The 27,081-nt window shown below is 35.3% G+C and overlaps 1 protein-coding gene across 4 annotated transcripts in view; it reads right to left on the bottom strand.

The window, feature by feature from the left end:
- CDH19 (cadherin 19) overlaps positions 1 to 27,081 on the bottom strand; it is a 113,496-nt gene that overhangs the window by 18,767 nt on the left and 67,648 nt on the right. For 3 of the 4 annotated variants that reach the window (XM_064432708.1, XM_064432715.1, XM_064432722.1), the window contains exons 2-8: positions 18,714 to 18,940; positions 15,208 to 15,502; positions 8,932 to 9,051; positions 8,131 to 8,295; positions 6,962 to 7,146; positions 5,637 to 5,890; positions 2,740 to 2,876 (exon numbers count right to left, since the gene is read on the bottom strand). In XM_064432708.1, the coding sequence (XP_064288778.1) occupies positions 2,740 to 2,876; positions 5,637 to 5,890; positions 6,962 to 7,146; positions 8,131 to 8,295; positions 8,932 to 9,051; positions 15,208 to 15,502; positions 18,714 to 18,911 (1,354 nt within the window). In that variant the 5' untranslated portion in view covers positions 18,912 to 18,940. Of the gene's footprint in view, positions 1 to 2,739; positions 2,877 to 5,636; positions 5,891 to 6,961; positions 7,147 to 8,130; positions 8,296 to 8,931; positions 9,052 to 15,207; positions 15,503 to 18,713; positions 18,941 to 20,076; positions 20,388 to 27,081 lie in introns of those variants that run through there. The other variant, XM_064432729.1, reaches the window with a different exon arrangement.

Below are 27,081 nucleotides of genomic sequence, written 5' to 3'. Positions count from 1 at the left end.
GTCTGGAGACCCCCATAAAAGGACACCTGCAAGACTCAGTAGTAAAATGACTCTTGTCTGTTGTGAGTTAATTTTTTTGGGACTGACTGTATTAAGTAAAACTGATCACAGAATCATAGATAATTGAGGTTGGAAAAGACTTCTCAGTTAATCAAGTCAAAATGTCAACCTAACTCTGCCATATTCACCACTAAACCATGACCCCAGGTATCACATCCATGGGTGTTTTGAACACTTCCAGGGAAGGTGACTCATTTACTTCCCTGGGAAACTTATTATTTTCCAATGTTGGACAACCTTTTCACAGAAAAAATATTTCCCTAGTATGTAATTAAACTTCCCCTGGTGCAGCTTGAGGCCCTTTCCTCTCATCTTCAGATAAGACTGACCCCCACTTCCCTGCAACTTTCTTTCAAGTACTTGTACAGAAAGTTCCCTGCCAGCCTCCTTTTCTGCAGTCCAAACAACCCCAACTCCCTGAGCTGCTCCTCACAGGACTTGTGTTCCAAAGCCTTCACCCTCTCTGTTGTCCTTCCCTGGATGTGCTCCAGCACCTTCTGGCCACTCTGCCCCCGGCCTGCAGTGCTACACAGGGTTGGTGACACAAGTGCAGGACCTGGAACTTGGTCTTGTTGGATTTCGTACAATTGGCCTTGGCCCATCAATCCAGCCTGCCCACATCTCTCTGCAGAGCTTTTATACCCTTCAACAGAATAACCTCCCACAGCCCAGCTTGTTGCTATAGATAAGGTGACTGGGACTGTACTTGATCCAATCATCCAGATCATTGATAAAACATATTGAACAGAACTGACCCCGGTACTGAGCTTAGGGAAAACCAGTACTGACTGACTGTCAATTGGATATTAATGATTTAAGGATTTCTTGCTTTCAGGCAGGATTAGAATGACGTTTGTACTTCAGCCTTGTACTTCGTGAAAGTTTCTTACAACCAAGTAAAAACTGATGAAAATATATTGATTTTTCTTGAGCTTTAAGCATAAAGTGGAATGAGAGTCAAGAATTTGCAAGTTCTCCCTGCTCACATTTAAGTTCCAGCAAATTAGGCCTACCTCTGGATACTTTTAAAACATGCTCCTTCAATGGCACGAAGTTAGGATGATCCACACTACAGGTCCGAAATAACAGAGTTAAGCCTCTCTTACTAATCTCTGATCCCTGCAAACATTGCAATGGATTCAAAAGTCTTGTATAGTGTATGAATGTCAGGGCATATCAACAGGCTCCTTGGGAGGTTGCTGTTGTAATGTCGTTTCAATACTTGACTAAGCAACAATGAACTTCTTATTTGAATGAACTCTAATGGCATTTTGATTGTGCTTCAGTGGTGCCACAATGTCATCCACCAAATGTCTCATGCACACAGTATATATTATAACTATATTTCAAGGAATAATATGCTGCTAGTTCCTGATACAAATCCTTTCACGTGTTTCCAGACCAAGATGACCTAACTTGAGATATTTTGAACATATTATAGACATTGACCTCATAATCTTAAAGAAATAAAGAACAAGAATTTGAACATAACGAGGTCTCCATTTCTCTATAATAGCTTTCATTACCGTGAAAGTCTTACTTTCTTTTGCTGCAGGAGACGGTTATTCATTTGTAACATTTTGTTCTCTCCTGTTTTATTGTTTAACTAAACAAAAAAGTCTAGGCTAAATTTATCCTGCTGTGTTTCCACAGAGCTGTTCATGACATGCCAGAGATCAAATTTGCTAACACCTGTCATCTGCCCAACAACATGAGAATGAAATTCATGCTTAAAATCTCAGAGAAGGTGAAAAGGAAGACAGTACCATCAATTCCTAAATACAAGTTAAAGACTTCAATGAAAATTGATACTGACTATCCTATAGTAGACTTCCAGCAGCAATGTTCTACAGGGAAGTCTCCCTTTTGGCAACAGTGAAGTTTAACAATATATGTTTAAAGTGGTCATAGCAATAAATGGCATTTAACTGAGATTCAGGAATAAAGAACAGACTCTAAGAGTATTTGGGAAAAGCTCTCTGATTTACTGATTTTACTCTAGCTTCACATGGTTTTCCTCCTTCCTGAGGATAAATGGGATTAGTTTTTAAATAATATCCCAGTAATCTTGCTAAACTGCCTTATAAATGAGGATCTGTTAAATTTCTAGTTCTGTCCCAGATTTAGGGCCACCAGATCACCAAAAACACAAACAGGGGTAATTTGCATTTGACTTTCAAATAAAATTGACATGTGAAATCTATATAAAAGGTGCTTCAAGGCTCTAATTGTCCCTGAATAGAAGTCTAGATGCTTAGGCCTTAACATTCACAATTAATTTGAGCCACAGGTTTCTGACTGGTGTTAAATTAGACCCTGGCTAATTTCACACTAGTCAAAAATCTGGTGTGAAATTAACCAGGGTCTAATTTAACATAAGATCTTGCACTGCAGGAGCAATTCTTATGCTTCAGTGTAACTTGAAAGCCTTACACTCTCGATCCTATTACAATTTCTTTTTTCATAAGGTCATCTTTTATGAAAAAGCACAGGACCTTGGAGCTCAAATATATTCCACTTCTATTTAACTAATCATTTTAATAATGCTCCTTAGTGTAGCAAGCAACAGTAATATAATCAGAAAGAAGAATGTATTCGCCACTTAAAAGAAGGCACATACAAAGGATAATTACAGTTCACAGTGTAAAAACCCCAGCGTTCCTTACATTTCTTACTCACTTGTTTCTGTGGCTGTAACAGTTATGTTGTGCCAAGAAGCTATCTCTCGGTCCAGAGGTTCAGTGGCAATGATTGCTCCATTGCGTTCATTGATGCTGAACAGTCTCTTTAAACGACTGCTGTGGACAATAGAGTACCTGCACCAAAAAAAAGGAAAGACATTCTGTAGTACTGAAAAGTTCCATCAGAGGCAAGGACATAGAAAGCTATTGTCAACTGAGAAAACAGAGCTGCGCGTATATGCATATAAATGTGTGCTGCAACAACTCGGAAATCATGAAAAATGTACATGTATAAACATTTAAAATTCACTGCTGCCAAGATCAAAGCTCTTCCTTTTATAAAACTAAATACGTCTCAGATCTATATTAATATGAACTGAATCCAAATTGCATTATTCATTCTTACTTCTAAGTCAGTCTCACAGCAGGTGAATGACTTCATTGAAAAGAAACAGCAAAATTGCCACTTGTGAAATGAATAACAGCAACATCTAAGTGGAGGTATAATGGCAAATCTATTTTATCATTGCTGACATGCTCTGATGCCAAGGGAATAGGCATTATAAAGATAGACAACTATCTGTAATGAGGTGACACTAAGGCAGAGTACAAAATCCTACGGCATGAGATGATTGCAGGAAAGACTCAGCACTCCCGAGTCTTTGCTGAAAAGGCTCCAGATGCTGAGGACATATACATGTGCACATACACATAAACTCAAGCTGTTAAAATCTAACCACTTGTCGCAGGGCAAAGATGAACTGAAAAAGCAACCAAAGACATTCAAATCTCTACTCAAAGATATTCAAATGTAAAATATATTTACTGCTGTTTTTAATGGTCGGCAAAGCAGAGGACCGTAGCATTCACATTTTTTGAAAAATCTCTTCACCCAGCTGGGAAGCTGAGAAGCTTCAGAGAAAAAGAAAAACAATTTTTATCTCATTTGCTTCTCCTGTGCTGTGCTCACATGTGAAATGTGTTTGGAGATTGTTTACCAACAGATAATTGTTTCATTGGATTCTGGTGTGAGTTGTTTTAATGCCAATCAGTGCCAAGCTGTGTCAGGACTCTGGAGAGAGTCAGAAGTTTCCATTATTATCATTTTAGCAATCAGTAAGTACCCTCTCTGTATTCTTTAATATTATATAGTATCATAAAATAATAAATTAACCTTCTGAGAAAATGAAGTCAGATTCATCATTCCTTCCTTCATTGGAGCACCCGATACAAATACAATAGAAGACAATTGCAGTTGCTAATAAAGTCCATTTCATGGAAATAAAGCCTGTTTGAATAATAGGAAGATTCTTTCCATTCCAATCTGGAATACCCACATGCAACTATTTCTTCTTATTTGACCTTTAATTCTGCTTGTCAAAGCATTTCTGTTTCCTGTTGACACTTAGGGTCCAGCTCAGACAATGTGTTAGCAGTTAAATGACTCTCTAATTTGTTATCTATAGATACATTTTGTTTTTTTTAAAAAAACTCAGTAAGAAGATAAATCGAAGAACCAGCACAATACCACAAGTGAAAGTTCTTATTATCTGAACCAAAGTGTGGATACTTATAAACTTCTATTTAAGGTATTTATAATTTTTTTCTGAATATAGTCATTTTATTTGGGCATAATTTGGCAATCTGATTCTTGATAAACATTTTTCAGAAAAACAATATTAGGTTTAGGGTTTTTTTAATTTTTTTATTACTAATGTGATGTTTTGTTGCACATCTTTTTTAACTTGATTGTTTGAAATGTGGAGTCCACAAAGCAACACAAGTTGTTTTCTATGTTATAAGTAACTGCTGTCATTTATTATAGGAATGATTTCAAAATTAAATTCATTTGCATGGTGCTTAGCCCAAAAAACATATCTTTATATTATAAGTGATATACTCTATTCTAAAATAACTGATTGATGCAATACCTGTGTCACTGTTTTGGAACTATGTGGACATTTTCAGTTTGAAGCCAGTTCCTCCAAAACATTTCTGACTAAGTTATAGATATGTGTTAATGTTTAATTGTTCCATAGGAGATGTTGAAGTCACCTAGTCAAACTACCAAATGAGCCCTTTTAGAGGGGGGAACAAAAAAAAATCCATGTACATTTTTTTTCTTATTTAATTTAACATATTAGTAGTCTAATAAATAATAGTAAATTAATAGAAAATCATAACAAATCACCACCCACAGCTCTGAAGCCTTAGCATAATATATATGTATTTCTCCTATTAGAAATCTACATACCATAAATTATTTTGTGTCTCAACCATTTGTCACTGTATCCTGCTTTGTCTAAATTGCATAGTACACAGTGATGTCAGGCAATTCAAGAAGCTATTTTAATTATAAATCCCATGTTAAAGATTAATTACCTGTTTTTTCCTTTAAGAGACAGCAAAATTATTTATCACCGATATTATAAATAGCAGAATCTGTTTTTGCTGGGTTGAGTGGCTAGGTGTAAACTGGCTTGTGGTAAGCAATTGTTTTGGGTCTTCTTGCATCACTTTTTTTCTTGGAGATTTGTTGAAGATTTGGGTTTTTCCCATCTCTTATTTTCTTTGATACTATTATTGTTTTTGTTATTGTTATTATTTTGATATATAAAATCATAATAAACAACCGTCCGTATTTGAACCCATGAGTTCTCACAACTTTATGGTTTCAATTCTCTTTTACATCCCAGTGGCTGTGGGCAAGTGCCTGTATGGTCCTTACCTGCCAATGGGGGTTAAACCATGACATCTGCAATAACCTTGTCTATCACAGTAAAAGCAATTAAGACAATTAACTGTACTTATGAGCTATGGTAAGGAACAGAAATACCCTTTGGAAATACCAACTGTATTTGCTTTTGAGGCCAGTTCATATTTTAGGAGAGGTACCTGACTGGACTCTCATCACCATCTGGATCTCTTGCAGTTACGACCCCCACCAGTGCACCCCTCATAGCTCCTTCAACAATCTCCATCACATAGTTGTCCAAGGTGAAAACTGGAGGTTCATCAGAATCTTCCACATTGATTTTGACAATGGTTGTGTCTTCAAATGGTCCTTCTTTCAAAAAACGCTCATCAATGTATCTGTTTACAGCTTTTACTTGAATACTGTATCTCCTTTTGCTCTCATAATCCACTCTCTGTTAAGAAAGAAAGAAATAAAGTGAAATTTGGAATATTTCTTTCTCCATATTTAAATTAAATATAGTTCAATAAATGATGTGAGATTAAAGACAAAGCAGTGTTATACTTCTTTTAAGATTGTTCAAAAAATGGTTACTACTAAAAGTTAATTCTAAGGCTTTCTTTTTATGTTAAAAACATTTTCAAATTCAAAAGTGCTTGTTTGCTTTCATGTTTTGCTCTGGCTTTAATGCTGCAGTCAAGCAACACTGTAAAAAAGAATTCCCATAGAATGTAACCCCTAACGACATAGTTTCATTTACAATTTTAGTAATTTTCTTCTGAATTAAAGAAATAAATAAAACAAAAAGGCCTACTAAATAAATAACTTCCCAAACTAAAAAACAAAACCAAAACCCACAAAAAAAACAAACAAACAAAAAATATCAAAACACAAAAACTGCAAAATTTTCACACTTAAAGCATTCAATTTTTCAAGCTCCTACATTTCACTAGGCTATTGAACTCTGTCTTCATTTCAGATGATCCTGGAGATGACTGAGAAATCTTCCTGAGTGTTTCCAAAATAAATTACACAGTATCAAAGAATATAAATTTTTGATATTCATAAACTGTACTTTTTTGATTGCACTTAGTATATTTTTAAAGCTATGCCCCAAAAATACTCCACTATCTAGTATAATAATAAATTCTTGTTTCAGTTAACAGGAGGTATTGAAAGTGAGGTGAGATTGCTTGCAATTTATTGATAAATATTTTACAGGCAATGCACAGAAGAGAGAACATTTTCTCACAACGGGATGTACTGTGTGGCACAGTTAGGGATAACATTAAGATACTCTGACTGTCGCTATTATATTCAGAAGTAATAGGAAAGAGTCAGAAATGTCAACAGAAAGTAAAGGCTTTTTCTTTTTTATCCCTAGTAATATTCCAATCAAATCACAAAGCCTAAAGAAAAATGAGTAAGAGAATCCGAAGTAGTAGACCTGTTTTGCACATCCAGCTTGCTTGCGGATTTTCTTTCAAATATTTAGAGATTTTTTTTAAAGTTTCTGAGATCCCACCTTTTTTAGTAAGATAATTCCTTCTTGAGTCTCATTGTTAGTAATGATGTTAAAAACATCTGAGCTGTCTGCTTCAATGAAATAGTCCATGGCTGCGTTGTCTCCAATGTCTCTGTCTTCTGCGAAGACTTTTCCTACGGTGGTGCCCACGGGAGCTTCTTCAGCGACGCTCATGTAGTAGAGCCCTAAAGAAAGAAATAATGGCAATGTTTAGTGATCTGCCGTGGTTAATAAGTGCTGCAGCTTGAGGTTCTCAGAGAGCTGCGAAAAGCCCCAGATTCTACTGGAGCAATCAACGTGATCTGGCATTGTATAGATCTTGGGTGCAGGGCAGGACAATCTTTTCCCTTGGGAGCCCTTCCCTCTCAGCCCTACTTCAGCAGTGTATAGAGCAAAGGACTAAAAAAAAAACAACAAACAAAACAACAGCTAATGGTTTTAGACTGAAGGAGGGAAGGATTAGATCAGGTATAAGAAAAATGCTTTTTACTCTGAGGGTGATGAAATACTGACACAGGTTGCCTAGAGACAAGGTGAATGTTCCATCCCTGAAAAAATTCTACATCAGTTTGAATGCAGCTCTGAGCATCCCTTCCCAAGGAAGGTTGCACTAGATGGCATTGAAAGGTCCATTCCAACACAAACTATTCTGTGGTTCTGTGACTGAGCGTGGTGAAAAAACAGCCAAGGACAGCACTTCCCAACAGTGCAGTTTTTTCCTGCTAGCCCAATAAGTATCTCCCACATCTGCTACCTGGACAGAGAGGTTCACCTCATTTGCCAAAAACTCTCTAGCATGTGTCAGAAAAAAATGAAGAGAGGAAAATAAGAAAGAAGGTGAGTGAAAATGAAGCTAAATATCCTGTTTTCCAGATTTTAGGCTGAGGTAGTGCAAATTATAGGGAAAGCCGTTTAACAATTTGTCTCCAAAGTCTATTAGTAAGTAAAACCAGCAGACTTGAGATTTTTGAAATTATAGCTTTTCTTTTCTCTTGATTTTTGAGCTTTTTGAGGACTTTGTGATTTTTTTCCACTATTTTTTTTTTACAGCTGTATGCTAAAGTCAAAGCACAGCCCTGTTCTAAAAAGACCTACGTGCAAACCTAACAGAGCTACAGTGAATCTAAACTTCCTCAAGAATTCCATTACTGTAATTAGCCTCTACTCACGCTGTTGAAATTCAGGTGGATTATCATTGATGTCAGAGAGATTGATGGTAACAGTGGCTGTTGCAGAAAATGCTCCTGGTTGCCCAACCATATCTTTGGCTTGAATGATGACCAAATACTGATCTTTTGTTTCTCTATCCATTTGGGAAGCCATTCTAATGACCCCTAAAAACAAGAAATATAATACAATGGCAAATAAGTCTCATTTTTTTCTCAACATCTGACATGGGTATATAGTATAATACGCATGTAACATGTATCACTGCACCTAGCTATAAATTTTCATTCTAAACTGCACATAGCACAACTGTTCTTATACTGGGTATTAGTCCTCATGGTAGCAAGTACACTCTATGTCAAACCCATTCATATATTTAGAGTTCTGAGGAGCAGAATACTCCATATATTTCCTCTACCATACAGAGCCATCTCTCTTACTCAGAAATTAGGTTTTTGGAGGGATGTCACATATCTGCTGTTTCTCAACATACGATAGAAATATCGCATGATGTGCCACTGAGATGTTGATTAAGAATCATTTCTAGATTAATTTATAAAGTGTGATATTCAGAGTCTAGCTCTTTAACAGGATAATTTTCTAATAAATTTGGATTTGCTAGAGAGAAAGAATTTCATCTTCCTATGGGAAAGAAAAGTGGGGGTTTTTTTCAGATATAGGATCTATACAGAGATGCAAAAGTGTAGAGTGGTGCCAGCTGATCTTTGTGTTGAAATCAAGAAAGACCATTTTGCTTGCATCCATTTTATGAGTTTATGAATGTACAAATCCACTTGTGGTACCTGTCTTTGGCTCCACAGAGAAATAAGGCTGTCCATCAACAAGACTGTAAATCAGACGAGCACTATTCCCATAAGAAGGATCATCAGCATCTGTAGCTGTTACCTGTGTAACCGAAGTACCTCAAGGAAAAATAAAACAGATTATGTTTGTTTTCTTCTTGTACAAATTGTCTCATAATTACAAAACATAAGTTCTTTAAAAACCTTTTAACATACCAGTTATACTAATACAGTCCTAAAAATTTACAGGAGCAAATGGCACCTATTACATTCACCATTAAAAAGGGAAAACATTTCCTCAGCAGCTGTTCTTGTTGCATTCAAAATTTCAATTAAAATAAAAATAAATCATATATGTTTTTTCAGCACTACATTTATATTGCTTAAAATGCTACATCTATCATGCCTATTTTCTAATATGTCAGTGAAGTAAAGCAAATTGTTTCTCCTCCCCTCCTTCAAAGTATTTTACGGAATGCTCCCATAGGAATGAGAAAACACAGTCGCTTTATCATCAGTAGGCCCACTGGTGATAAAAAAAATTAATTGTTAATAAGCAAAGCAACCAAGAAATATAACAAGGCTCAGATAAATTTTTTTATTCTTGAGTCTTTAATGAGCTTGTCCCTGTGCAAAACTTGTAGCAGAAATCCCAATGCAAAAACACAGTGGAATCAAAATACAGAGCTTAGTTTCTTCTTTGATGGGGAGCTGCTCATATCCTAGATAGAAGACTGACAGTAATCTCATGGCACCTTCTCTAATGACTGTCCTTTAAAAAAAAATATTCACAGTAAAATAATTTTTTAAGGTAACCATTATTTTTTTCTTTTTTTTCCTCACCTAGATTCTGCATTAGCAAACAAATATCAGTTCTTGTGAGGAACAGCAGGAAATCAAGCTACTTTCTAAAAATTTCTGGCATACACTCACATGGTTGCACCTGCTTATCAGTACAGCAGTATAGTTAGGCTGGAGGAGAAAAGATGAAGAAAAGGTGGAGTGTAAGGAGTTAGACCAGAAACACCATTTTTAAATGACAAAAACAAATGTGATATTTGTCCCAAATGAAACAAATATATTCATTGCTGGGTTTTCTAGCAGCTAAATATTTTTATTTTTAAATAGAAATGAAAAAAGCTTTCTCATATAATTTGCTTCTTAAAAAAAAAATTTTCTTTTTCATTTTCTCTCAATTTATTGAGCAGCATTTGAAGTGATTCCATAACACATGTTATCTTCTCTCAGGCAGAGAGTAAACTAAGTTGTTATTAATTCAAACCAAATTTTGGATGTATATGTCCTTAATAACTTACATACAATAACAAATATTTGACATGGGTTTAGATGCATAAATATAGATGATTTAGGTGTGTGTATACATGTATAAATACATATACAGATCCTATTGCTTTGGAGCAATTTTAAAGATAAAATTACAGATTCATATTTAATCAGGGCAAACATATGCCTCAGAAAATACAGAATTCTTTAATAAGTCGGAAGAGCAAATGGAATCTTCAGCTACATAACTGTTAACTTTGTATCAGCTGTGATATATGAAAATTGCACTCACAGTCACAGAAAATTAATCTTCTAAGAAAATTTAGCATTACTAGAACACAGTTGCTTTGGAAAAAAAAATTCTAGTTAGGAAAGGATCGGGCACTATGGATGATCTGACAGGTTTAGTATGTTATTAATGCCATTTTCTACTAAAAAACTCAAGTGTCCACAACTATGGAAATTAGTAAATCAGGATATTTATTAGTAAATCAAGAATATTTAATGAATCAGGAATATTTAGTAAATCAGGAAAAAAAGTAAATCTGGATTATATTTAGTAAATCAGGAAAAAAATACAAAATATATAGGACTTCAAAGTCATCATCACAGCTTTTGTACATCTCACATTTAAAGGTAAATCTATTTTCTGCACAGTTTCTAAGCAGTATAAAGAAATATTGAATCTAAACCAGCATTTCCTTCTTCTCTGGGACCCACACACTTTTCTTCTTGTCTGTTAATTCTTCTGGAGTATTTCAGAACACAGTAGTAAGGACTTTGTTCAGCTGGAACCAGTGAGATGAAGCTGGTGGATGTAATCAATGGAAACGTGAATAGTCAAAAGGAATCTAGTAAAGAGGGAGCTGATTTGGAAGGAAGAAATAACAGATATCCTGCACTCCAAGGAGGAAGACAATTAATTCCTAAAGCTGAGTCACCGGAGACCATGTAAAGAGCAGGCTATAATTTTTTTAGAACAAAGATTGTGTGATAACTACATGAACCTCTACATTAAGTATGGACTATATAGCAAGAAGAAAAATGTTACCCTGGCTTTAGAGTAGTTTCTCAGTTTTTAGTTTTTCACTTTCATGAAACTTGTATTTCTTTATACATTTATATAACCATGACAAATAAAAAAAAAATCCACCAAAATGAGCTAAACTAAAACTGAAACAAAACCCCGACCAAAAAAAACAAACAAAACAAACAAAACAAACCAAAAACAAACCAAAAAACAGAACCCACAAAACCCCCCAAAACCCAACTCAAATCATTTGCAGAATGAAATTATATTCACCCAGCATTTGTATTTGGATTCAGAAATTGATATGTTAATATTCTATATTCAAAAACTCCCAAGAGCCATTATTTGTAACTACATGATTGTGAGAAGAATTATTGAACAGATAAAAAAATTATATATTTTAAAACAATCAATTAACTTACCCCCCAAAATTAAGAAACTTCAAAGCCCTAGTCCTGACATTGCAAATATCACATGATATAACTGACAATTGAACTTTTTGATTAGCTTTATTTAAGTCAAACTGCTACTTTCTATCTTTGCAGCCTTGGTTTTACCCTTCTTGAGTGAAATACGGTAGAGTGCCACTCATATGCTGCAGCCCATTAGGCATACTGTGGGGCCCTCATATGGCAAATAGCTGTTCATTTTTCTAACTAGAGCTTGAGATCTATAAAGACATTAAGTACTGATTGATTATTGCATCTGACTCTTAACCACTCCATCAGATATACTGCATTTGTACAAGTGTAACAGTTATAAGGAAGACAGTGTAAAATTGTACCAAATGCCTGAGGGTAAAGCAGAGTCCTGTGTTCTCAGAAGAGAGTCCATTTGCTGACACGCTTTTCATTTACTGTGACACTTGCATATAAAACCCTAATAAAATTTAGTACTGAATATAAAAGAGAGCTAATAAAGAATTAAAATGTATTCTAATTTGTTGGCACATTTGTGTATACATTGGTACTTGTAACTAACTTCAGGCACAGATATTTGAGTCTGTTTTCTGGTTTTGCTGTGGTTGTCTGAGGCTCTGAATTATTCTCTACCTGCTTTTTTAGTTCCAGAGAAAATGTGACCTCCTTTCCCAAGTCTTGACCATGCTTCCTAAGAATGTTTTCTTTGAGGAAATTATCAGGAGACCGAGCATCAGTGAGCTGAACCAAAGCTAGAGAGCACTGAAACAGGGCAAAGAGCAAGCCTCTCTATTGAACTGCATCATTTAAATTACATCTGTTCTTCACCCCTTATTATGCAAGAGTATGTTTTGGTTCACTGGGAGAAAAGCACTAATATAATCAACCGCTATGCTATCGATACTGTAAACTTCAGTGGGATGCTCTTCCCCTCTGCTAGGAGTTTATCAATTTCCTTGTAAGATTGGTTTAGAATGCACACTGAAACAGGTTCCACCTCAGTAGTGCAGTCCCTACCTTTTGAGAAGCAGGGTAAGTGAGGCCCCAGAAGTACTCATGGTGTGTGGCTCTGTTGTTTCATGTTTTGAAGCTGACCACTATCAAGGTACACACTCTACTTGCATTTTATATTCCAGACATATGCATTAGTATTCCAGTAGTGTCTCCATGAAAGAAGTAGATGAAAGAATGATGTCTGGAATGGCTATGGTATTAGTGCTAGAGAGGTCAAGTGTAGAAGCAGTAATGCAGAAAATATTTCAAGATCCTGGATGACCTGGATTCATCTATCATACACTGGACGACCATAAATCTGTGAGTTTACTATTTCAGGAAGTCCATGTCTGAGGGAGAAGGCAAATAGGGTTTTTACTTCATTTTTTACCCATTCTGACAAATGCGACCTGGCTTTACTTCTGATTTTTAATTAATTTTTTCATTTCATTTGTTTCTATATTTTACTGGAATATTTTTTATTTATAATATTACAGGAATATCACAAAGTAAATTACATTTTCTGCAGTTTAATTAATCTTATGCTTAGGTGATACCATGTTTTAGGAATCTAAATATATAATAGATGGCACAGGACAGTGGACAAAGACAGCTGAGCCTTCTATTTAGAGTGTATCTCTTTATAGCAAACTTAAGGCAGTATACAGTGAAACTTCTCAATGGTCAACTTCTTGTTGATGGTTTCTGGTAAGAAACAGTATACGGGAAAAGTTTACTACCATTGTTTTTGGTCTTAAGTACCACCCTACTTGACTATTTTTTTTTTTTCTTTTTTTCCCACATAGCCATCATAAAGACAGAAAGATAAAATGGAAGGAATTCAGTTGTTCATACATTTATATGAGTGGTTACAAGTCTCTGCGAGTATAAATGAATACATAATAAATAATCAGCCATTTAAAAAACATTTTTATAAGCGACTAAGGAGACTATACACAGTGTTTTACCACAGAGGGGGAAAAAAAAGAAAAAGAAAGGAATTATAAATGTCCTAAATTTTTGAATTTTTCAGATTATTCTAGACAATGAACTGTACTCATTTTTACTATAAGCACATAAAAAATAAAAATGCAAAGGTCTTTGACAAGTCACTTGTCTCCAAACCTGAGCAAATGAACAAGATGCAAAAGCTGGAAGAGTCCTCTGAACTAGCAACTGATTCTGTTAGAAAAAGTTATTTGAGCAAGAGGTCAGGTGCGGAATTGAGTCTGTCTGCACAGAAGAAAATGGCAGTGAAGAAACAATAAAAGTGATTTCTCTGGTGGAAAGTGGTATAAGCAGGTAGCAAGTATCACTAACAAATAAATTGACAAATGCATGTCTTTTGCAGCTACTGCTGCTAGTGATGATGAGCTCCTGCATCCTGGCAGAAATTAGGATACTAACCTCACTTCCAATTAAATAACAGGCATGAATATAATTTTCTTTAACCTACCATCGTGGCTGGTAGAAGATAAAGCTTATGTCTTTCTGTCAAATATTCACTGATTCTGCTCTAAAAGTTGAGCAGATAATGCTTTACAGCATCACTGATGCTATTACATTAATGACCTCATTGATTCATACCATTTAAAGCACCACAATATTGAAATTTCTTTTCAATATTGGTTGCAATAAAAATAAGCAAAAGAAGTAGGTGTATAAATGTGAAAGATTACTGGGATCTTTTATGTAAGATCTGAAGAATCTTGTTTCCTTTTGATTTTGAAGATAGGTATTTGGAGATATTATCTATAACATGCCTGTTTACATCAGCTGTACCAACACTTTGGGATTTTGGAAGGCTTACATGTGCACATATTATGAACGGATTTGTGTATGTTATGAATGCATTTGTGTATGTAAACATATATATACATACACATATACCTATATTTGCCAGATGTTGTCTTTGCTTTGCATTTGTTGTATTGTTTCCAGATACATGACAGATCCTAGTATAGGGCTGTCTGATCATGTCAAAGTGAGAAAGAAGAGGTAGAGGGATTATGTTTTTCCTCTTGACAGGAAAATTACAATTCAAGTATTAAGAAATCAGAAGGCAGAATGTATTCACTGCACACTATCTAATCCAAACAAGGAGAAGCTGACTGAGAGGAAAGAGGCTTGGCAGTGTAAATAAGCAAGCAACATGCAGACAGTGAAGGTGGCCATCACTTCTTCCCAACTGGCTGCAGTACTCTAGCTATTTCTACTGAGAATATTATATTTTTAAACAAGTGCAAATTTCAAGGCTGAATCACTGATGGGAAAGACAAATGTCTATGCTCAATCCAAGCATGTATCCAGAATCTATAAAAAGACTTGGATAGATGTAGGTACCTAAATATTTAAAAACAAGAATGTTAAGTAGAGGTATTTACAACCGTCAAGTTAAGAATATACCTTTGCAAATTTCCAAACCTGTAAAAGAGTTCCCTTCCATTTTACTGAGATACAGTCTATAACGTATGCTATTAAGATTTTACTTCAACATAGCTGTCTAGAAAAAATCAGGAAATAAAGAGTTTGTTTCATAGTATATCATACCTTCAGGCGACATCTCTGGAACAGTGGCCACATAAGGTCCATCCAAGAACTGTGGTTCATTGTCATTGACATCTCGAACCTTGATGATAAATTCTGATTCAGGTTCAACAGGAAGATGAGTGCTCCTGTTAATTGCTTGTGCTCTTAGAGTGTAGAAAGGTTTCTTTTCTCGATCCAGCTTTTGTCTTAGATAAATTTTGCCATCATATTCATTAATGAAAAAAAAGCTTCCAGCTCCCTCCCCAGTCAAAATGTATTGTAAGCTGCCATTCTCCTTGTCTAAATCTGATTTCAGCTGAAAGTAAAAGGGAGAAAAACAAGTCACAGTTTGGGAAGAATGAAGTTTTGAAATATTCATTTTTTGCTTTGTTTTGATTCTACAGTGAAGTCTGCTGCTAATGAGCCTTCTTGGACACTATTGTTTGAAAGGAGGTGCTGTAACCTTTTCTGCCAACCATTTCAATTTTAAAATATTTAAAATTATTTTATTTAAAAGTATTGATATAACAGACTTATAAATGCATGATATACCTGAAAAGAGATGCTTCAGCTACTTTGAAGTGAAGGGAATGCATCTATGTATTTATTTAGTTAACTGTTTTTTCAGCTTCCCTACAATTCTGCTGAAAACAATGCAAAGGTCATTAAACATTGTCTAATTTTTTATTATTGCAGATGACACATGTACTTTTTAAGTTGTTCATATTTTTTACTCAACAATGCAAAGTGTAAATGTGTGCAACAGTGATGTTCTGTTTCTATTGAAATATTAGAGGGGAAAAGACATTCTGTGGTGAAAATCTGTATTGTTTATTCCAAAATAAATTGATAGACATTTTCCATTTCCTTCCAGGATGGTCTACATCCTCTGTTGTATTGCTAAAATGAAATTTATGGTGATGATTCCTTTGACTAAGCAGAGTCTTGGAGACAGTTTTGGTCCAGCTGCATTTGTTCATGACAACCAAATAGTTCTGTTAATGTTAGTGATATATAATGGCTTTATTTTAAGAGCAATTTTAAGAACAATATTTAAGAGCAATAACCTAATTTCCTAAAATAGCAGGCACCCACAGTTGAATTTTATGGGAACAAAAAATATCCAACTGTCTAAGAGCCTGGATACTAATTGAAAAATCCAAAGTTTAAAAAAAAATATTATTCAACTTGCTTCTCTTATGTTTAAAATGCAAATAATATGCCTAAATTTGAATTTAATTTTCTCACTTTTTGCTTATATTTATTGACCATAAAGGTCACTGTTACTTGTGAGGCCATAGAACAGGAAAGTAACATTTCCTTGTCGAATATACTCAAATATTTTGTAATAACTTCTCAGATTGCAAAAATAGTTTTAACTTTTCTTTGGAAGAATGCCTATGCCTTTTAAGATTTTCATAATGCATAATTGTCTGCATTCATCAGATGGATAATTTATTCAGAATGTGACTGGGACACTGCTCTGAGATATGAGGAATGGTTTTGAGTTCCTACTCTGAGTTCTGTAAAGGTATTTAACGCCTAAAATATTCAGAGTTAATTATCCTTGCCAGTACAAAAGACAGAATTTTCAAGTCTTAGGGTGTTTAGAATAATTTAAAATACGAACAACTTAAATATTTTGAACATAAGTAGTTGTGTGCTAAACATGGACCATGGTCAAACTCATTTTAACACCATCCAAATTTGGCATCTCACTAAGGGACAACACAGATTCTTTGTTACCCATAAATCTTGTTTTCCTTTTCACATAACCCAGGACATGGGAGAAGTGATATCTATCTAGATCTTTAAACTAACATGAGGCTCAGATGTGACCACAGAGTGTATCAAACCCTCAGGGTCTGGGACAATGCCTTTGACTGGCTGCTAAGACATAGCCTGTGTTTAGCAATTTCACTCAGAATCATTTATCCACAAAAGATTTCATGACCTTGAACATGTTAAATGAGAGGCCCCTTACAGATGACATTTGGTGAGAAAGAACAGCAAAGGTTCTAAGGTTACTTGGGTTTTTTTGGGCTGGGAACAAAATAAATGGTCTTACCATTGTAAATGAGAACTTAGAACAAGTATTTTTGTACTCATCCTTATGTATCTGCCGTTGCAGTGCTGATGGACACATTTATTTTTTCTTAATCTTGATAATGGAAAAGGAGTCATGAGTCTATGTTAAATGAAATTTGAAATTTATTTCTCACTGAAAAAAGATTTTGATATGTAATAGTGATTTAAAAACAGAGACTGTCTACCTTTGTATTTTCGTTGATGCAGTTTTCTTCTGGGCCTTAATTACTAAAAATTCATGTGTTGATCATAGACTACCACTTCCATTGCTGAAAGCAGCGCATATTCTACTCAATAAAAAGACACAAGTAAATATGTCTTATTAGACAATGGTTTCACTGCAATATATTAAAAATAATCTTCAATTAAATCCCCAGTTAACCTGTGAGAAATAAAAAGGTGAGATCATGAAAATACATTACATTTATGAAGATTCTGTGCAGGAAATACTTTTCCAAAGTATTGGAAAAGTAATAATAATTGTTTAAAAAATAGACAGTATGTCTTCACTTGTTCTTTCAGAAGTGAGACATCACACTTCCATAGTAACTACTTTGAAAGGGCTGTGAAAAAGTAATTAATGAATTTTGAGCACTTCACCCTTTGGGCCCAATTAAATTTTAGTGCTAGTTAATTAGCAGTTAAACTTATTTTGGTTCATTCATCTAAAAAGGGCCTTAAAGAAAAGAAAATAAGATCTCAAGATTAAAATTACTTCTAGCATACAAAAATAAATAATAATAAATATAATAATAATAATGGTAACCAGAGAGAGAAGAGCAGACAAACCCTCATTAAGACAATTATCTTAAAGCACATTTTTAAAGGAGGGTAAAAAATAATTGCTCCTTGTGCTAAACCTACGTTAATCTAATGAACCATGCAGATTCCCATAGTTTCTCAGTGGTAAAAGGATTTAGTATTAATCAGCTTCATTAAAAATTAATGAGGGGTAAATCAGCTGCTACTTAGTGTAATAGAAAATCAAGCTAAACACTGTTTGTAAACTACACCACATTCAGTATGGCTGCTTTGATGCAGTGCCAAAAATAGCACAAGCAAATTGCCAGATGTTGATAAATGAGTCTTAACTTCCACTCAGAAGGAAGAAAGGAACTTTTCAGCTTTATACCTTCATCTGCTGTGCATGGAGCTAGTAACAGCAATGCATGTGAAGTTGCCTTGACAGCAGCCCTCAGTGAAGGAAGGTGCTTGGTACTGCTGTGGCCTACAGCTCTCAGACTTCTCTGACCTTGAGAGAGGTCATAGGAAAGGAGACATGTAGTACTGCCTTATTACATCTTCCTGATCTGCTCTGTCTACTTTTCTTGTTATTTCTGCATCACTGGAGATATTTGGCCTTCAAAGTCTGGGTAGAAGCTGCTACTCAACATGCTAAATCTAACCTTGTACTGTGCTTGAATCATTGCTTATCATACCTGTCCAATATACACAGGTTCTGGTGAAATCTGTTCCTCAGTTGCAAAAAGAGGTTCCCACAGCCAGCCACGTTTCACTCTTCGAGCTGGTATGAAAGACTCGACCGTATTTTGAGCACTGGAGTTCTGCGTGCTGGGAGAACAAGGCCAAAGCTGAACCAGCATCACCATGAGATGCAGCAATACAGAGGAATTCATGCTGAACCGTTCTTTCAATCAGTCTTAATCTGCGAAAGAGGAAAAAAAAAAGAAAGAAATCTTTGACATAGCATCGCTTTTGTCTTTCTACTTCTATATATTGATTCTGTGCTAATGTAAGAGCTGATTTGCAGTGTTAAAAATCTCCTCCTCTCCTCAAACGTAAAGAGCTGAAATGAAGTCTGTTTCTTATTAAAATTTCAATAAAAAATTTTAAAAAGACCTTTCAGAGCCTCTAACATGAAAGTCAAGTGCTTAACTTTTCTTTATGAATATCCTACACAGGGACTTTTTATGAAAAAAAAAAAAAAAAGGGAAAACAATCCTTCAATTAATTCATCTTTCAAATTAAGCTGGATAATTGTATTGTGTAGCTTAGGAATAATTTGATTGGAATAATTGTACGTTTCTGCTTAGACAGGGCTCATTTTGAGATGCAGTCACAAAACTGCCTGAAGGGTGAATATCTAGCCTGAGTAGCCCTGATGTCTGACAGCTGAAATGGAGTGGTGCAAATATTTTTTTAACCACTTCTTACCCACATTTCCAGCTCAGGAAAATGGCTGCAAAAATGTTAAAGGTAATAGGGTACCAAGAAGAAGCAGCAAAAATTTATAACTTTCTCCTTCCCAGCCAAACAACAACATGGACAAGGTAGATGTGTTTAATGGATAATTTGCCTGTGCCACTGGCACAGAAAATGCACCAAGGGGTTCCCATAGGCCTGAGCTGCAGGACCATGACTGCATCAATTATCAACTCCCAGTCAACTCTGAAATTGTGCAGAAACTGCTGCTCCAGCTGGATCCCTAAAAATCTATAGGACCTTATGAGATTCATTTGAGAATCCTCAAAGAGCTGCTGATGTCATTGCAAAACATCTCTCAATGGTTTTTGAGTGGTCATGAGAATTCAGAGAATCCCAGCTGACTGGAAGCTGGTGAATGTTGTCCCATTTTTCAAGAACAGCATGAATGAGAACCCCAGAGACCGCAGGATTGTCATTCTCACTTCAGTGCCTCATGAAGTTACGGAGAACGTTATTTTGGGAGGTACTGAAAAACACCTGGAGGACAACACAGTAATGGGTCACAACCAGCATGGCTTTATGAGAGGAAACTACAGCTTATCAAATCTGATATCCTTTTATGACATGGTGTCTCACCTAATTGATCAGTGGAATCCTGTTGATGTAATCTTTCTGGATTTCAGCAAAGCTTTCAATACTTTCTCGCACAGGATCCTACTAGACAAAGTTTACAGCACACAGCTGGATAAACACAGCATGGGTTGGTGTTGGTTGAGAAACTTGCTCACGGGCTGGGCACAAAGTTACAGTGAATGGGGTGACATCAACTGAGAACCTGTCACTAGTGGTATTCCACAGGTCTCCATGCTCAGCCCTGTATTTTTCAACATCTTTATGACTTTCATGCAGAACTGGAAGGAATATTAAACAAGTATGCAAATGATACAACACTGCGGAGCCTTTGAAAGCAGGCAGACCTTGCAGAGAAAACTCAAAAAAGTAGGGGACTAGACAATCTCCAGTTGTATGCGCTTCAACAAGGGAAAGAGATGGATTCTGCACCTGGGATAAGGCAACCCTGGGTGTATATACAGACTGGGGAATGAGATGTTGGAAAGCAGTGCCACACGAAAAGACCCAGGGGTCCTGGTTGATGGCAAGTTGAACATGAGTCAGCAGTGCCCTGGCAGCCAGGAGGGCCAAGCCTGTCCTGAGGAGCATCAGGCACAGCATCACCAAGGGGGCAAGGGAGGAGATTGTCCTGCTCTGCTCTGCCCAAGGGGCAGCCTCACCTTGAATATTGTGTACAGTTTTGGGTGACACAATTTAGGGAAAATGTTAAGCTATTTGAGAGCATCTGAAAAAGAACCATGAGGATGGTGAAGGGGCTTTAGGAGAAGCTGTATGAGGAGAGACTGAAGTCACTTGGTCTGTTCAGCCTGGAGAAGAGGAGGCTTAGAGGAGATCTCATTGCAGTTACAACTTCCTTGTGAGGGGAAGAGGAGGGGCAGACACTGATCTCTTCTCTGTAGTGACCAGTGACAGTTTCCAAGGGAATGGCCCAAAATTGTGTCAGGGGAGGCTTAGGCTGGATATTAGGAAAAGGCCTTACACCCAGAGAATGTTTGGAGACTGCAGCAGGCTCCTCAAGGAAGTGTTTAGAGCACCAAGCCCATAGACAGGGTTCAAGAAGCATTTGGACAATGATCTCAGGTACATGGTGTTGCTCTTGGAGATGGTCCTGTGCAGGACTCAGTGATTCTTGTGGGTCCCTTCCAACTCCACATATTCTGTGATTCTTTGAATAGAAGTTTTCTTAACAGATTTTACCGCCTCTAACATTATTTTCTCCAATTAAACTGTCAAAGGGCAAATGTATCTTAAAAGCTGTAGGTTTCTATAGCTAGTTTCATTTCCACTATGTAAACATTCAGAAAATTAAGGCTTTTTGCAAACTGTAAGTCATTACTGGCTTTACAGTGATTTTTGGCACAATGAAGGAAATTTTAAATATAATTCTATGCTCAGTTAAGAATAGCCATCTTCTGTGAGGCAAAAAGAAAAATTTTGAAAGTACCTACCCATATGACAATGGCATCAGCCATTCTTTTCAAGGCTTTAGCATTGAAGGATAACATTTCCTATGAAGGAGAAGTCTAGTTTATGAATTTGTGATGCACTAGTCTGTTTGAAAAACACACTGAAAAAAGTATATTTGAATGAATTTATCTTAGACCTGAAAAATCCATAAGTCTTTTAGCTGTCCAGGATAAAATATGAATCTATGTATTTTAAATTCATGATTTAAGTATTAATGATGTAAATACCCATCTTTATCCAAAGGGAAATGCCATAATTGCTTAAAAAATAGACAGATAATACAGAAAACTACTTCTTTCATTCCAGCAACTTTACATGATATTGGACAACAGTTTGTTAAAATGTAATTTGCAGAGATAGAAAGAGAAAGAGGAGTTCTAATAGGAAAGTCAAATAGAAGCACAGAGACTTAAGTGTACTTTCATATTTCTTCACATTTTTGTTTTTTGACTGTAAAGCCATAACAGAGGAATACAAGATTTGAAGAGAAGAAATGTGACTTGGGTACCCTCCTTTTTCAGTTCCCTGTAGAAAACTTCTTATTTTCCCATGGCTGCAAGAATAATATTTTTGACATGGAACAAAAGTCCAACAAAGCTCAATTTAGCTCTGAAATAAGTCTTGAGTGGGGTTTAGAAGGTCTAAAGACCTTGGAGAGTGGTATGGGTGTACTTAATGCTAAGCAATAATCTGCATAGAAAGTAACCTTGAAAAGGAGCATTCATTTCATTGCAGCACATTGTGAAGGACAGACTACTCAAACAACAAAAGCTGAACAGTCAAGGAGACCTTTCTGAGGAATCACAAGAAAATGTTCTTCAATCACTGTTTATATGTGAAGAGAGGTGTTCAGTCTCAACAATAACAAATACTTCAGGCTAGGTTTTTTTGTTGTTGTTGTTTTGGATGCTTGTTCTGTCATTTTTCATGTTATTCAACAAAATACCTCTGGCTTGTGGGGCAGTATTTCATGCAGATTGAATGTCAAACAAACGGTCATTATAGAACTTGTCTGAAGACACCCTGTATTGACAACAACATAGTGAGGGTGCAGAATATGTCTATGCTAGTCTGCTGTTGGCCACCTTCTTGTAAAGAGCTCAGCAGTTACATACGAGCAGCATAAAGCATGCAATGAATGTTTTGGAGCATTTTGGTGTCTGCTTTTTCATAATTTACGTTAATAACCTGTGTTACATGGAGTTAAGCATCATGTCTCAAATTAATTGGAACAAGTAAATATTTTTAGATTCTGATATACTGCACACACTGTTAGTGTATAAGAAGACTAACCTGAAAATACAGATGGTAGGCAAATTCCTTTAAAAACAAAGCTATTTAATGGAAATGAGATCTATATGAATCTCTGTTTTTCTCTCCTCTGCTATAGCAAACATTTTAAATTTGCCTTTACTTTCAGGACCTTTCAAAGCCTATTTGCTTCCAACATCTTCCTACTCATTTGGCATTGAGACACTGCCTCCAGCTTCTGGTCAACATGTGTTGGCATTTTTTATAGTCCAATTATAGTTCTTGTGAAACAATCACCTTCTTTCTTTTACACTGATTGTAGCTCAGTCTCAGAAGTCAGCCTAATAAAATATCCAGAAAGTAGTTTCTTATTCCCTCATCATTTTCTATTATTTTCTTTAAAAATCCAAACTTTAGTATTACCTACCTAAAAGAAAAAAAAAATATTAAAGGGCTCACACTGTTTATGATGATTCTGTGCTGAGACTGTTGCCTATTACTTTGTCTAGCATACATCATTATTCCCTTGTACTTTCCTGTCTTTCCCTATCTGTCAGTTGTCTTTTGTTTTACACTCATTTGCTATGGTCTTTGTAAATGAAATGACCTTGTACTCTGTTATAATTATAGTATGCAACAGAAGGGAGGATTAGTGAAAGCACTGAGCTTTTGGGCACTGTAAAAATATGCCCTAATAGATGATTGGTTTTTTAGTAGTATAGTTTCTTATTAAAAAAAAAAAAAAAAAAAAAAAACCAAACAAAAATTCCCCAAATATATTTTCAGAGATGAGCAAACAATCTATCATTAAAACTTTCCCAAGAGGAAGAAAGGAATGGAAACCATTGTTCTGCTCCTGTCCTTTTGGAAGTATGTCTCCGGTTTTTCTCATATGCAGTGAGTTGCAATAATAAAGTCTGATAGTAAGAATAGAGTAATGAGACTATTCATTTCAGTTGTAATAAGTGGGCTGAAGCTTTTAAAGCTTATGGAGCAGCATCTTCCTTTCATACCCAAGTTAAAACATGAGTTTCCTGCAGACTAGAAACAGACTTTCCTTCTTGGAACAAAGTTGATGAGTCCTTTCAAAAGTTTATTTTGGAATCTTCATCAAGTGACATCCTGTCTCTGTTTGAAACTGGATTTTATTTTAGGTGTGCTGGTAGTCTGACTTGGTTCTGAGTTGCATTTGTTTCAATTTTTTTTTCCAATTATGATTGTGTGATTACATTACAAAATAATACATGCTACTGCCTAGATTTTCAACAAAAACAACTGAAAAAAGCAGAGGTCTAAAAAAGACTACTTCTGGGATACAGTGAAGTTATATATTTGTTGGTGGACAAAAAAAAGATTAGAGCTGGAGACAAACAACAGCTTTAATGCTGTCTAAAGCATTAAAAAAAATCCAAACAGCAGGTTAGAGTGCAGGTGGTGAAAAATTCTGTTCCAGTTTTCTAAGTTGAAAAATAAGGAACAATCAGCCTAATTTTGTAACAGAAGTCCCATAATTTGTTATAAGTAAAGCCTTTTAGTCAGGAAGTAGCAAAACACTGAAATAGGGTAACAAGGGATGTGATAGATACTCCTAAGTAGAGACCATTAGGACCATCTCCTATACATGTTTGGTGCTACAATTTTGAAACTGATTCCTGAGAACAAATCTCTCTGTCCTTGAATGTACTCAACCAATTTTTTTTTTTTTAAGCCAGACTGAAATATATTCCTTTTCTGGAATTTGGTGCTGTCTTTGCTTGATTTAATAAAACATCAAGCAAACAAGAAGAATAATTCATGTAAGTCAATCTAATTCATTAATATGCAGCTTCTGAAACATTTCTTATCTCAAGAACAGCCTTTACATGATGTTGTTTCAGTTGCATGTTCTGTTTTATGCCTTGGTGTTATTATGATTGTAGTGAAATCTGTCTCCCTTGTATGTTGCTATCTTTAATTTTGGCTTAATAAGATAAAGAAGAAAGGGTATGTGTAACTAACCCCTACAGATTACTGTGTTATAAAAAGCTTAAAGGAATATAAACTTGCGTATTTCTCCACTACAGACTTGTCTATTTCTTCTATGTCTACTGGCTATTCTTCTCAATTGCATTTAATGTGGTTGATTACTGAGGATCCTAGTGTATTATAAGTGCTGCTGCTCTATCTTTTTTCCAGAGAACATTAGATATGGACTCATTTTCATTGACTAGTTTAGGTCTTGCACAATATGATTGACACCTAAATTATATTACTTATGCAATTCTCAGAGAACTAGTAACACATAAGAATATATTTTTTAATTAATGCATATATTTTGTGGGTTTGCTAGTTTATTCTTTGGATTTATAATCTCTGCAGAACAATGATAAAATATTCTGGTGTGTGCAAGTACTAGGCTTAATCCTATTCTTGCTACTTCTTACCATTGTTGAATTTCAGCTAGAGTAGGATAATCATTTTTACAGGTTTGATATGTTAAAGCTCTGCTTTACCTTTTTCATGTATGTCATCTGTGATTTGATCTTTTGCAATCAGTACCAAGATGTTATTTAAAGTAAGTTTTTCATTCTTCTTGCATTTTGCTATTTTATTTGTAGACATTAGAAGAAGGCATACTAAACACCTAAGAAATAAATAAGGCATATCCAACTCCAATTATGCTGTAAGTCACTATTGTGACAGCAAAGTTTAACTAAGCTTATAATAAAGCAGTAGTGAAGAGAAAGTACTAAAATTTACAAGAATTTACCTTGAAATTTAAACTTAATTTTTGCTAAGTACAATTGCAGTTACCATTTACCACATGTACATACATTTTGTGACTGAGTGATTAACTGATTTTTGTGACTGGGTAAAATTGACACAAGTCCTGCTGTAGCTTAAGGCACCTTTTCTGCAATCCTCTCAGCTTATATTTATCTGCCTGAATGCTGTTATTTGCAGTTATCTATATTAACTATTATTTATATTGAATCTAAATATTTTAATTTATTTTATTTGACTTTCTTGTTTTTCACATATTTTTCTTCTTAAAATAAATTTGGACTTCTATATCTAAGAAGTATTCTGCATTTAATTGTATAGTTGTTATCATAACTAACACCTAAATGTAATATTCTCTTCAGTCAGTTAATTAGAGGCATATCAAAAATTGTCTTTCTAGTCTGCTGCAAAACTAGCCACTTTAAAGCTGCTACTTAACCTTGAGAGGAGTTTTCTTTAATGCACATCTTGATGTGACATTTGACCAAATTATGTTGACTGGTAGTGCATATTAACACAGTATGGCTGCAAGTGTCTCCACCAGTCACCCAGAACTTCACTTACATGGAAAGCAATTACTTAGATGTTATGAATATATTTAAATTTCACTTCATTCTAATTGGCACATTATTTTCTTCATTTTTAAAATATACCTTTGTTCCATTAAGGAAGGCCTTCAAACTGTTATATAGAATTAGCAGTGTAATTATCTGTCAGATATACATGGACAAAATAGCTTAGAGAAACGAACCTTTTAGTTGATTAGTGCCTTTAAGGCTGTGTATTTTAATCAGTGTAGAGTAGACTCACTAGAAATCATGTCATTCTTAGTGTTTTATATATATTAACACAGTATATTAACACATCCCCCATATTTTACTACAATATCTGTTGCACTGTATGAAAAGCCCAAATGCCATTTGTGATGACAAAACCCTGAGTCTTCAAAGCATGACAAGCAGTAGCTAGATTTCTGTCCCTACTAGATATTCAAAACATCTTTTTCAGTGTCAGATTGTAACATTTATTTCTCAAAATCCTATGTCTTCCATTAAAAACCTATGACAACTCCAGGCAAAGGTAGAAGATTTGTTTAAATTGAGGGGACAGGGGGCTAAGGTAAAGGATGAGATTTCCTGAAATGAGAAAAAAATAAGTAGAGCTGTTACTTGTTAAGCTCACAAGTCAACAGAGATTATATAGAGGATGTGATGACACACTGTATGTTCTACAGCCTCATTCTGCAGTATCATTGGTGGCTCTCATTTTCTTAGTGGAAAACTCTCTATATTAATCACCAATAGACATGAGTAAACCAATATTCAAAAAACAACTCTTTAATTCATTAAAGTTGGTGACTTCAGTTGTATTTTATTTCATCTGAACTTTGGCATATAAAACTGGCTCCACAGTTCCTATTGCCTGGTGGTCATGAGCATACATGATGATGTAACCATTCTCCTGCCTTTTTCAACTCTGAAACGCCACTATTTTTAGAACTGATTAATTGATTGCTGACCTGTAAGT

This window comes from Passer domesticus, chromosome 1 (assembly GCF_036417665.1).
Source record: "Passer domesticus isolate bPasDom1 chromosome 1, bPasDom1.hap1, whole genome shotgun sequence".
In the NCBI taxonomy this organism is placed as follows: domain Eukaryota; kingdom Metazoa; phylum Chordata; class Aves; order Passeriformes; family Passeridae; genus Passer; species Passer domesticus.
This window is presented reverse-complemented; position numbering and strand designations above follow the sequence as displayed.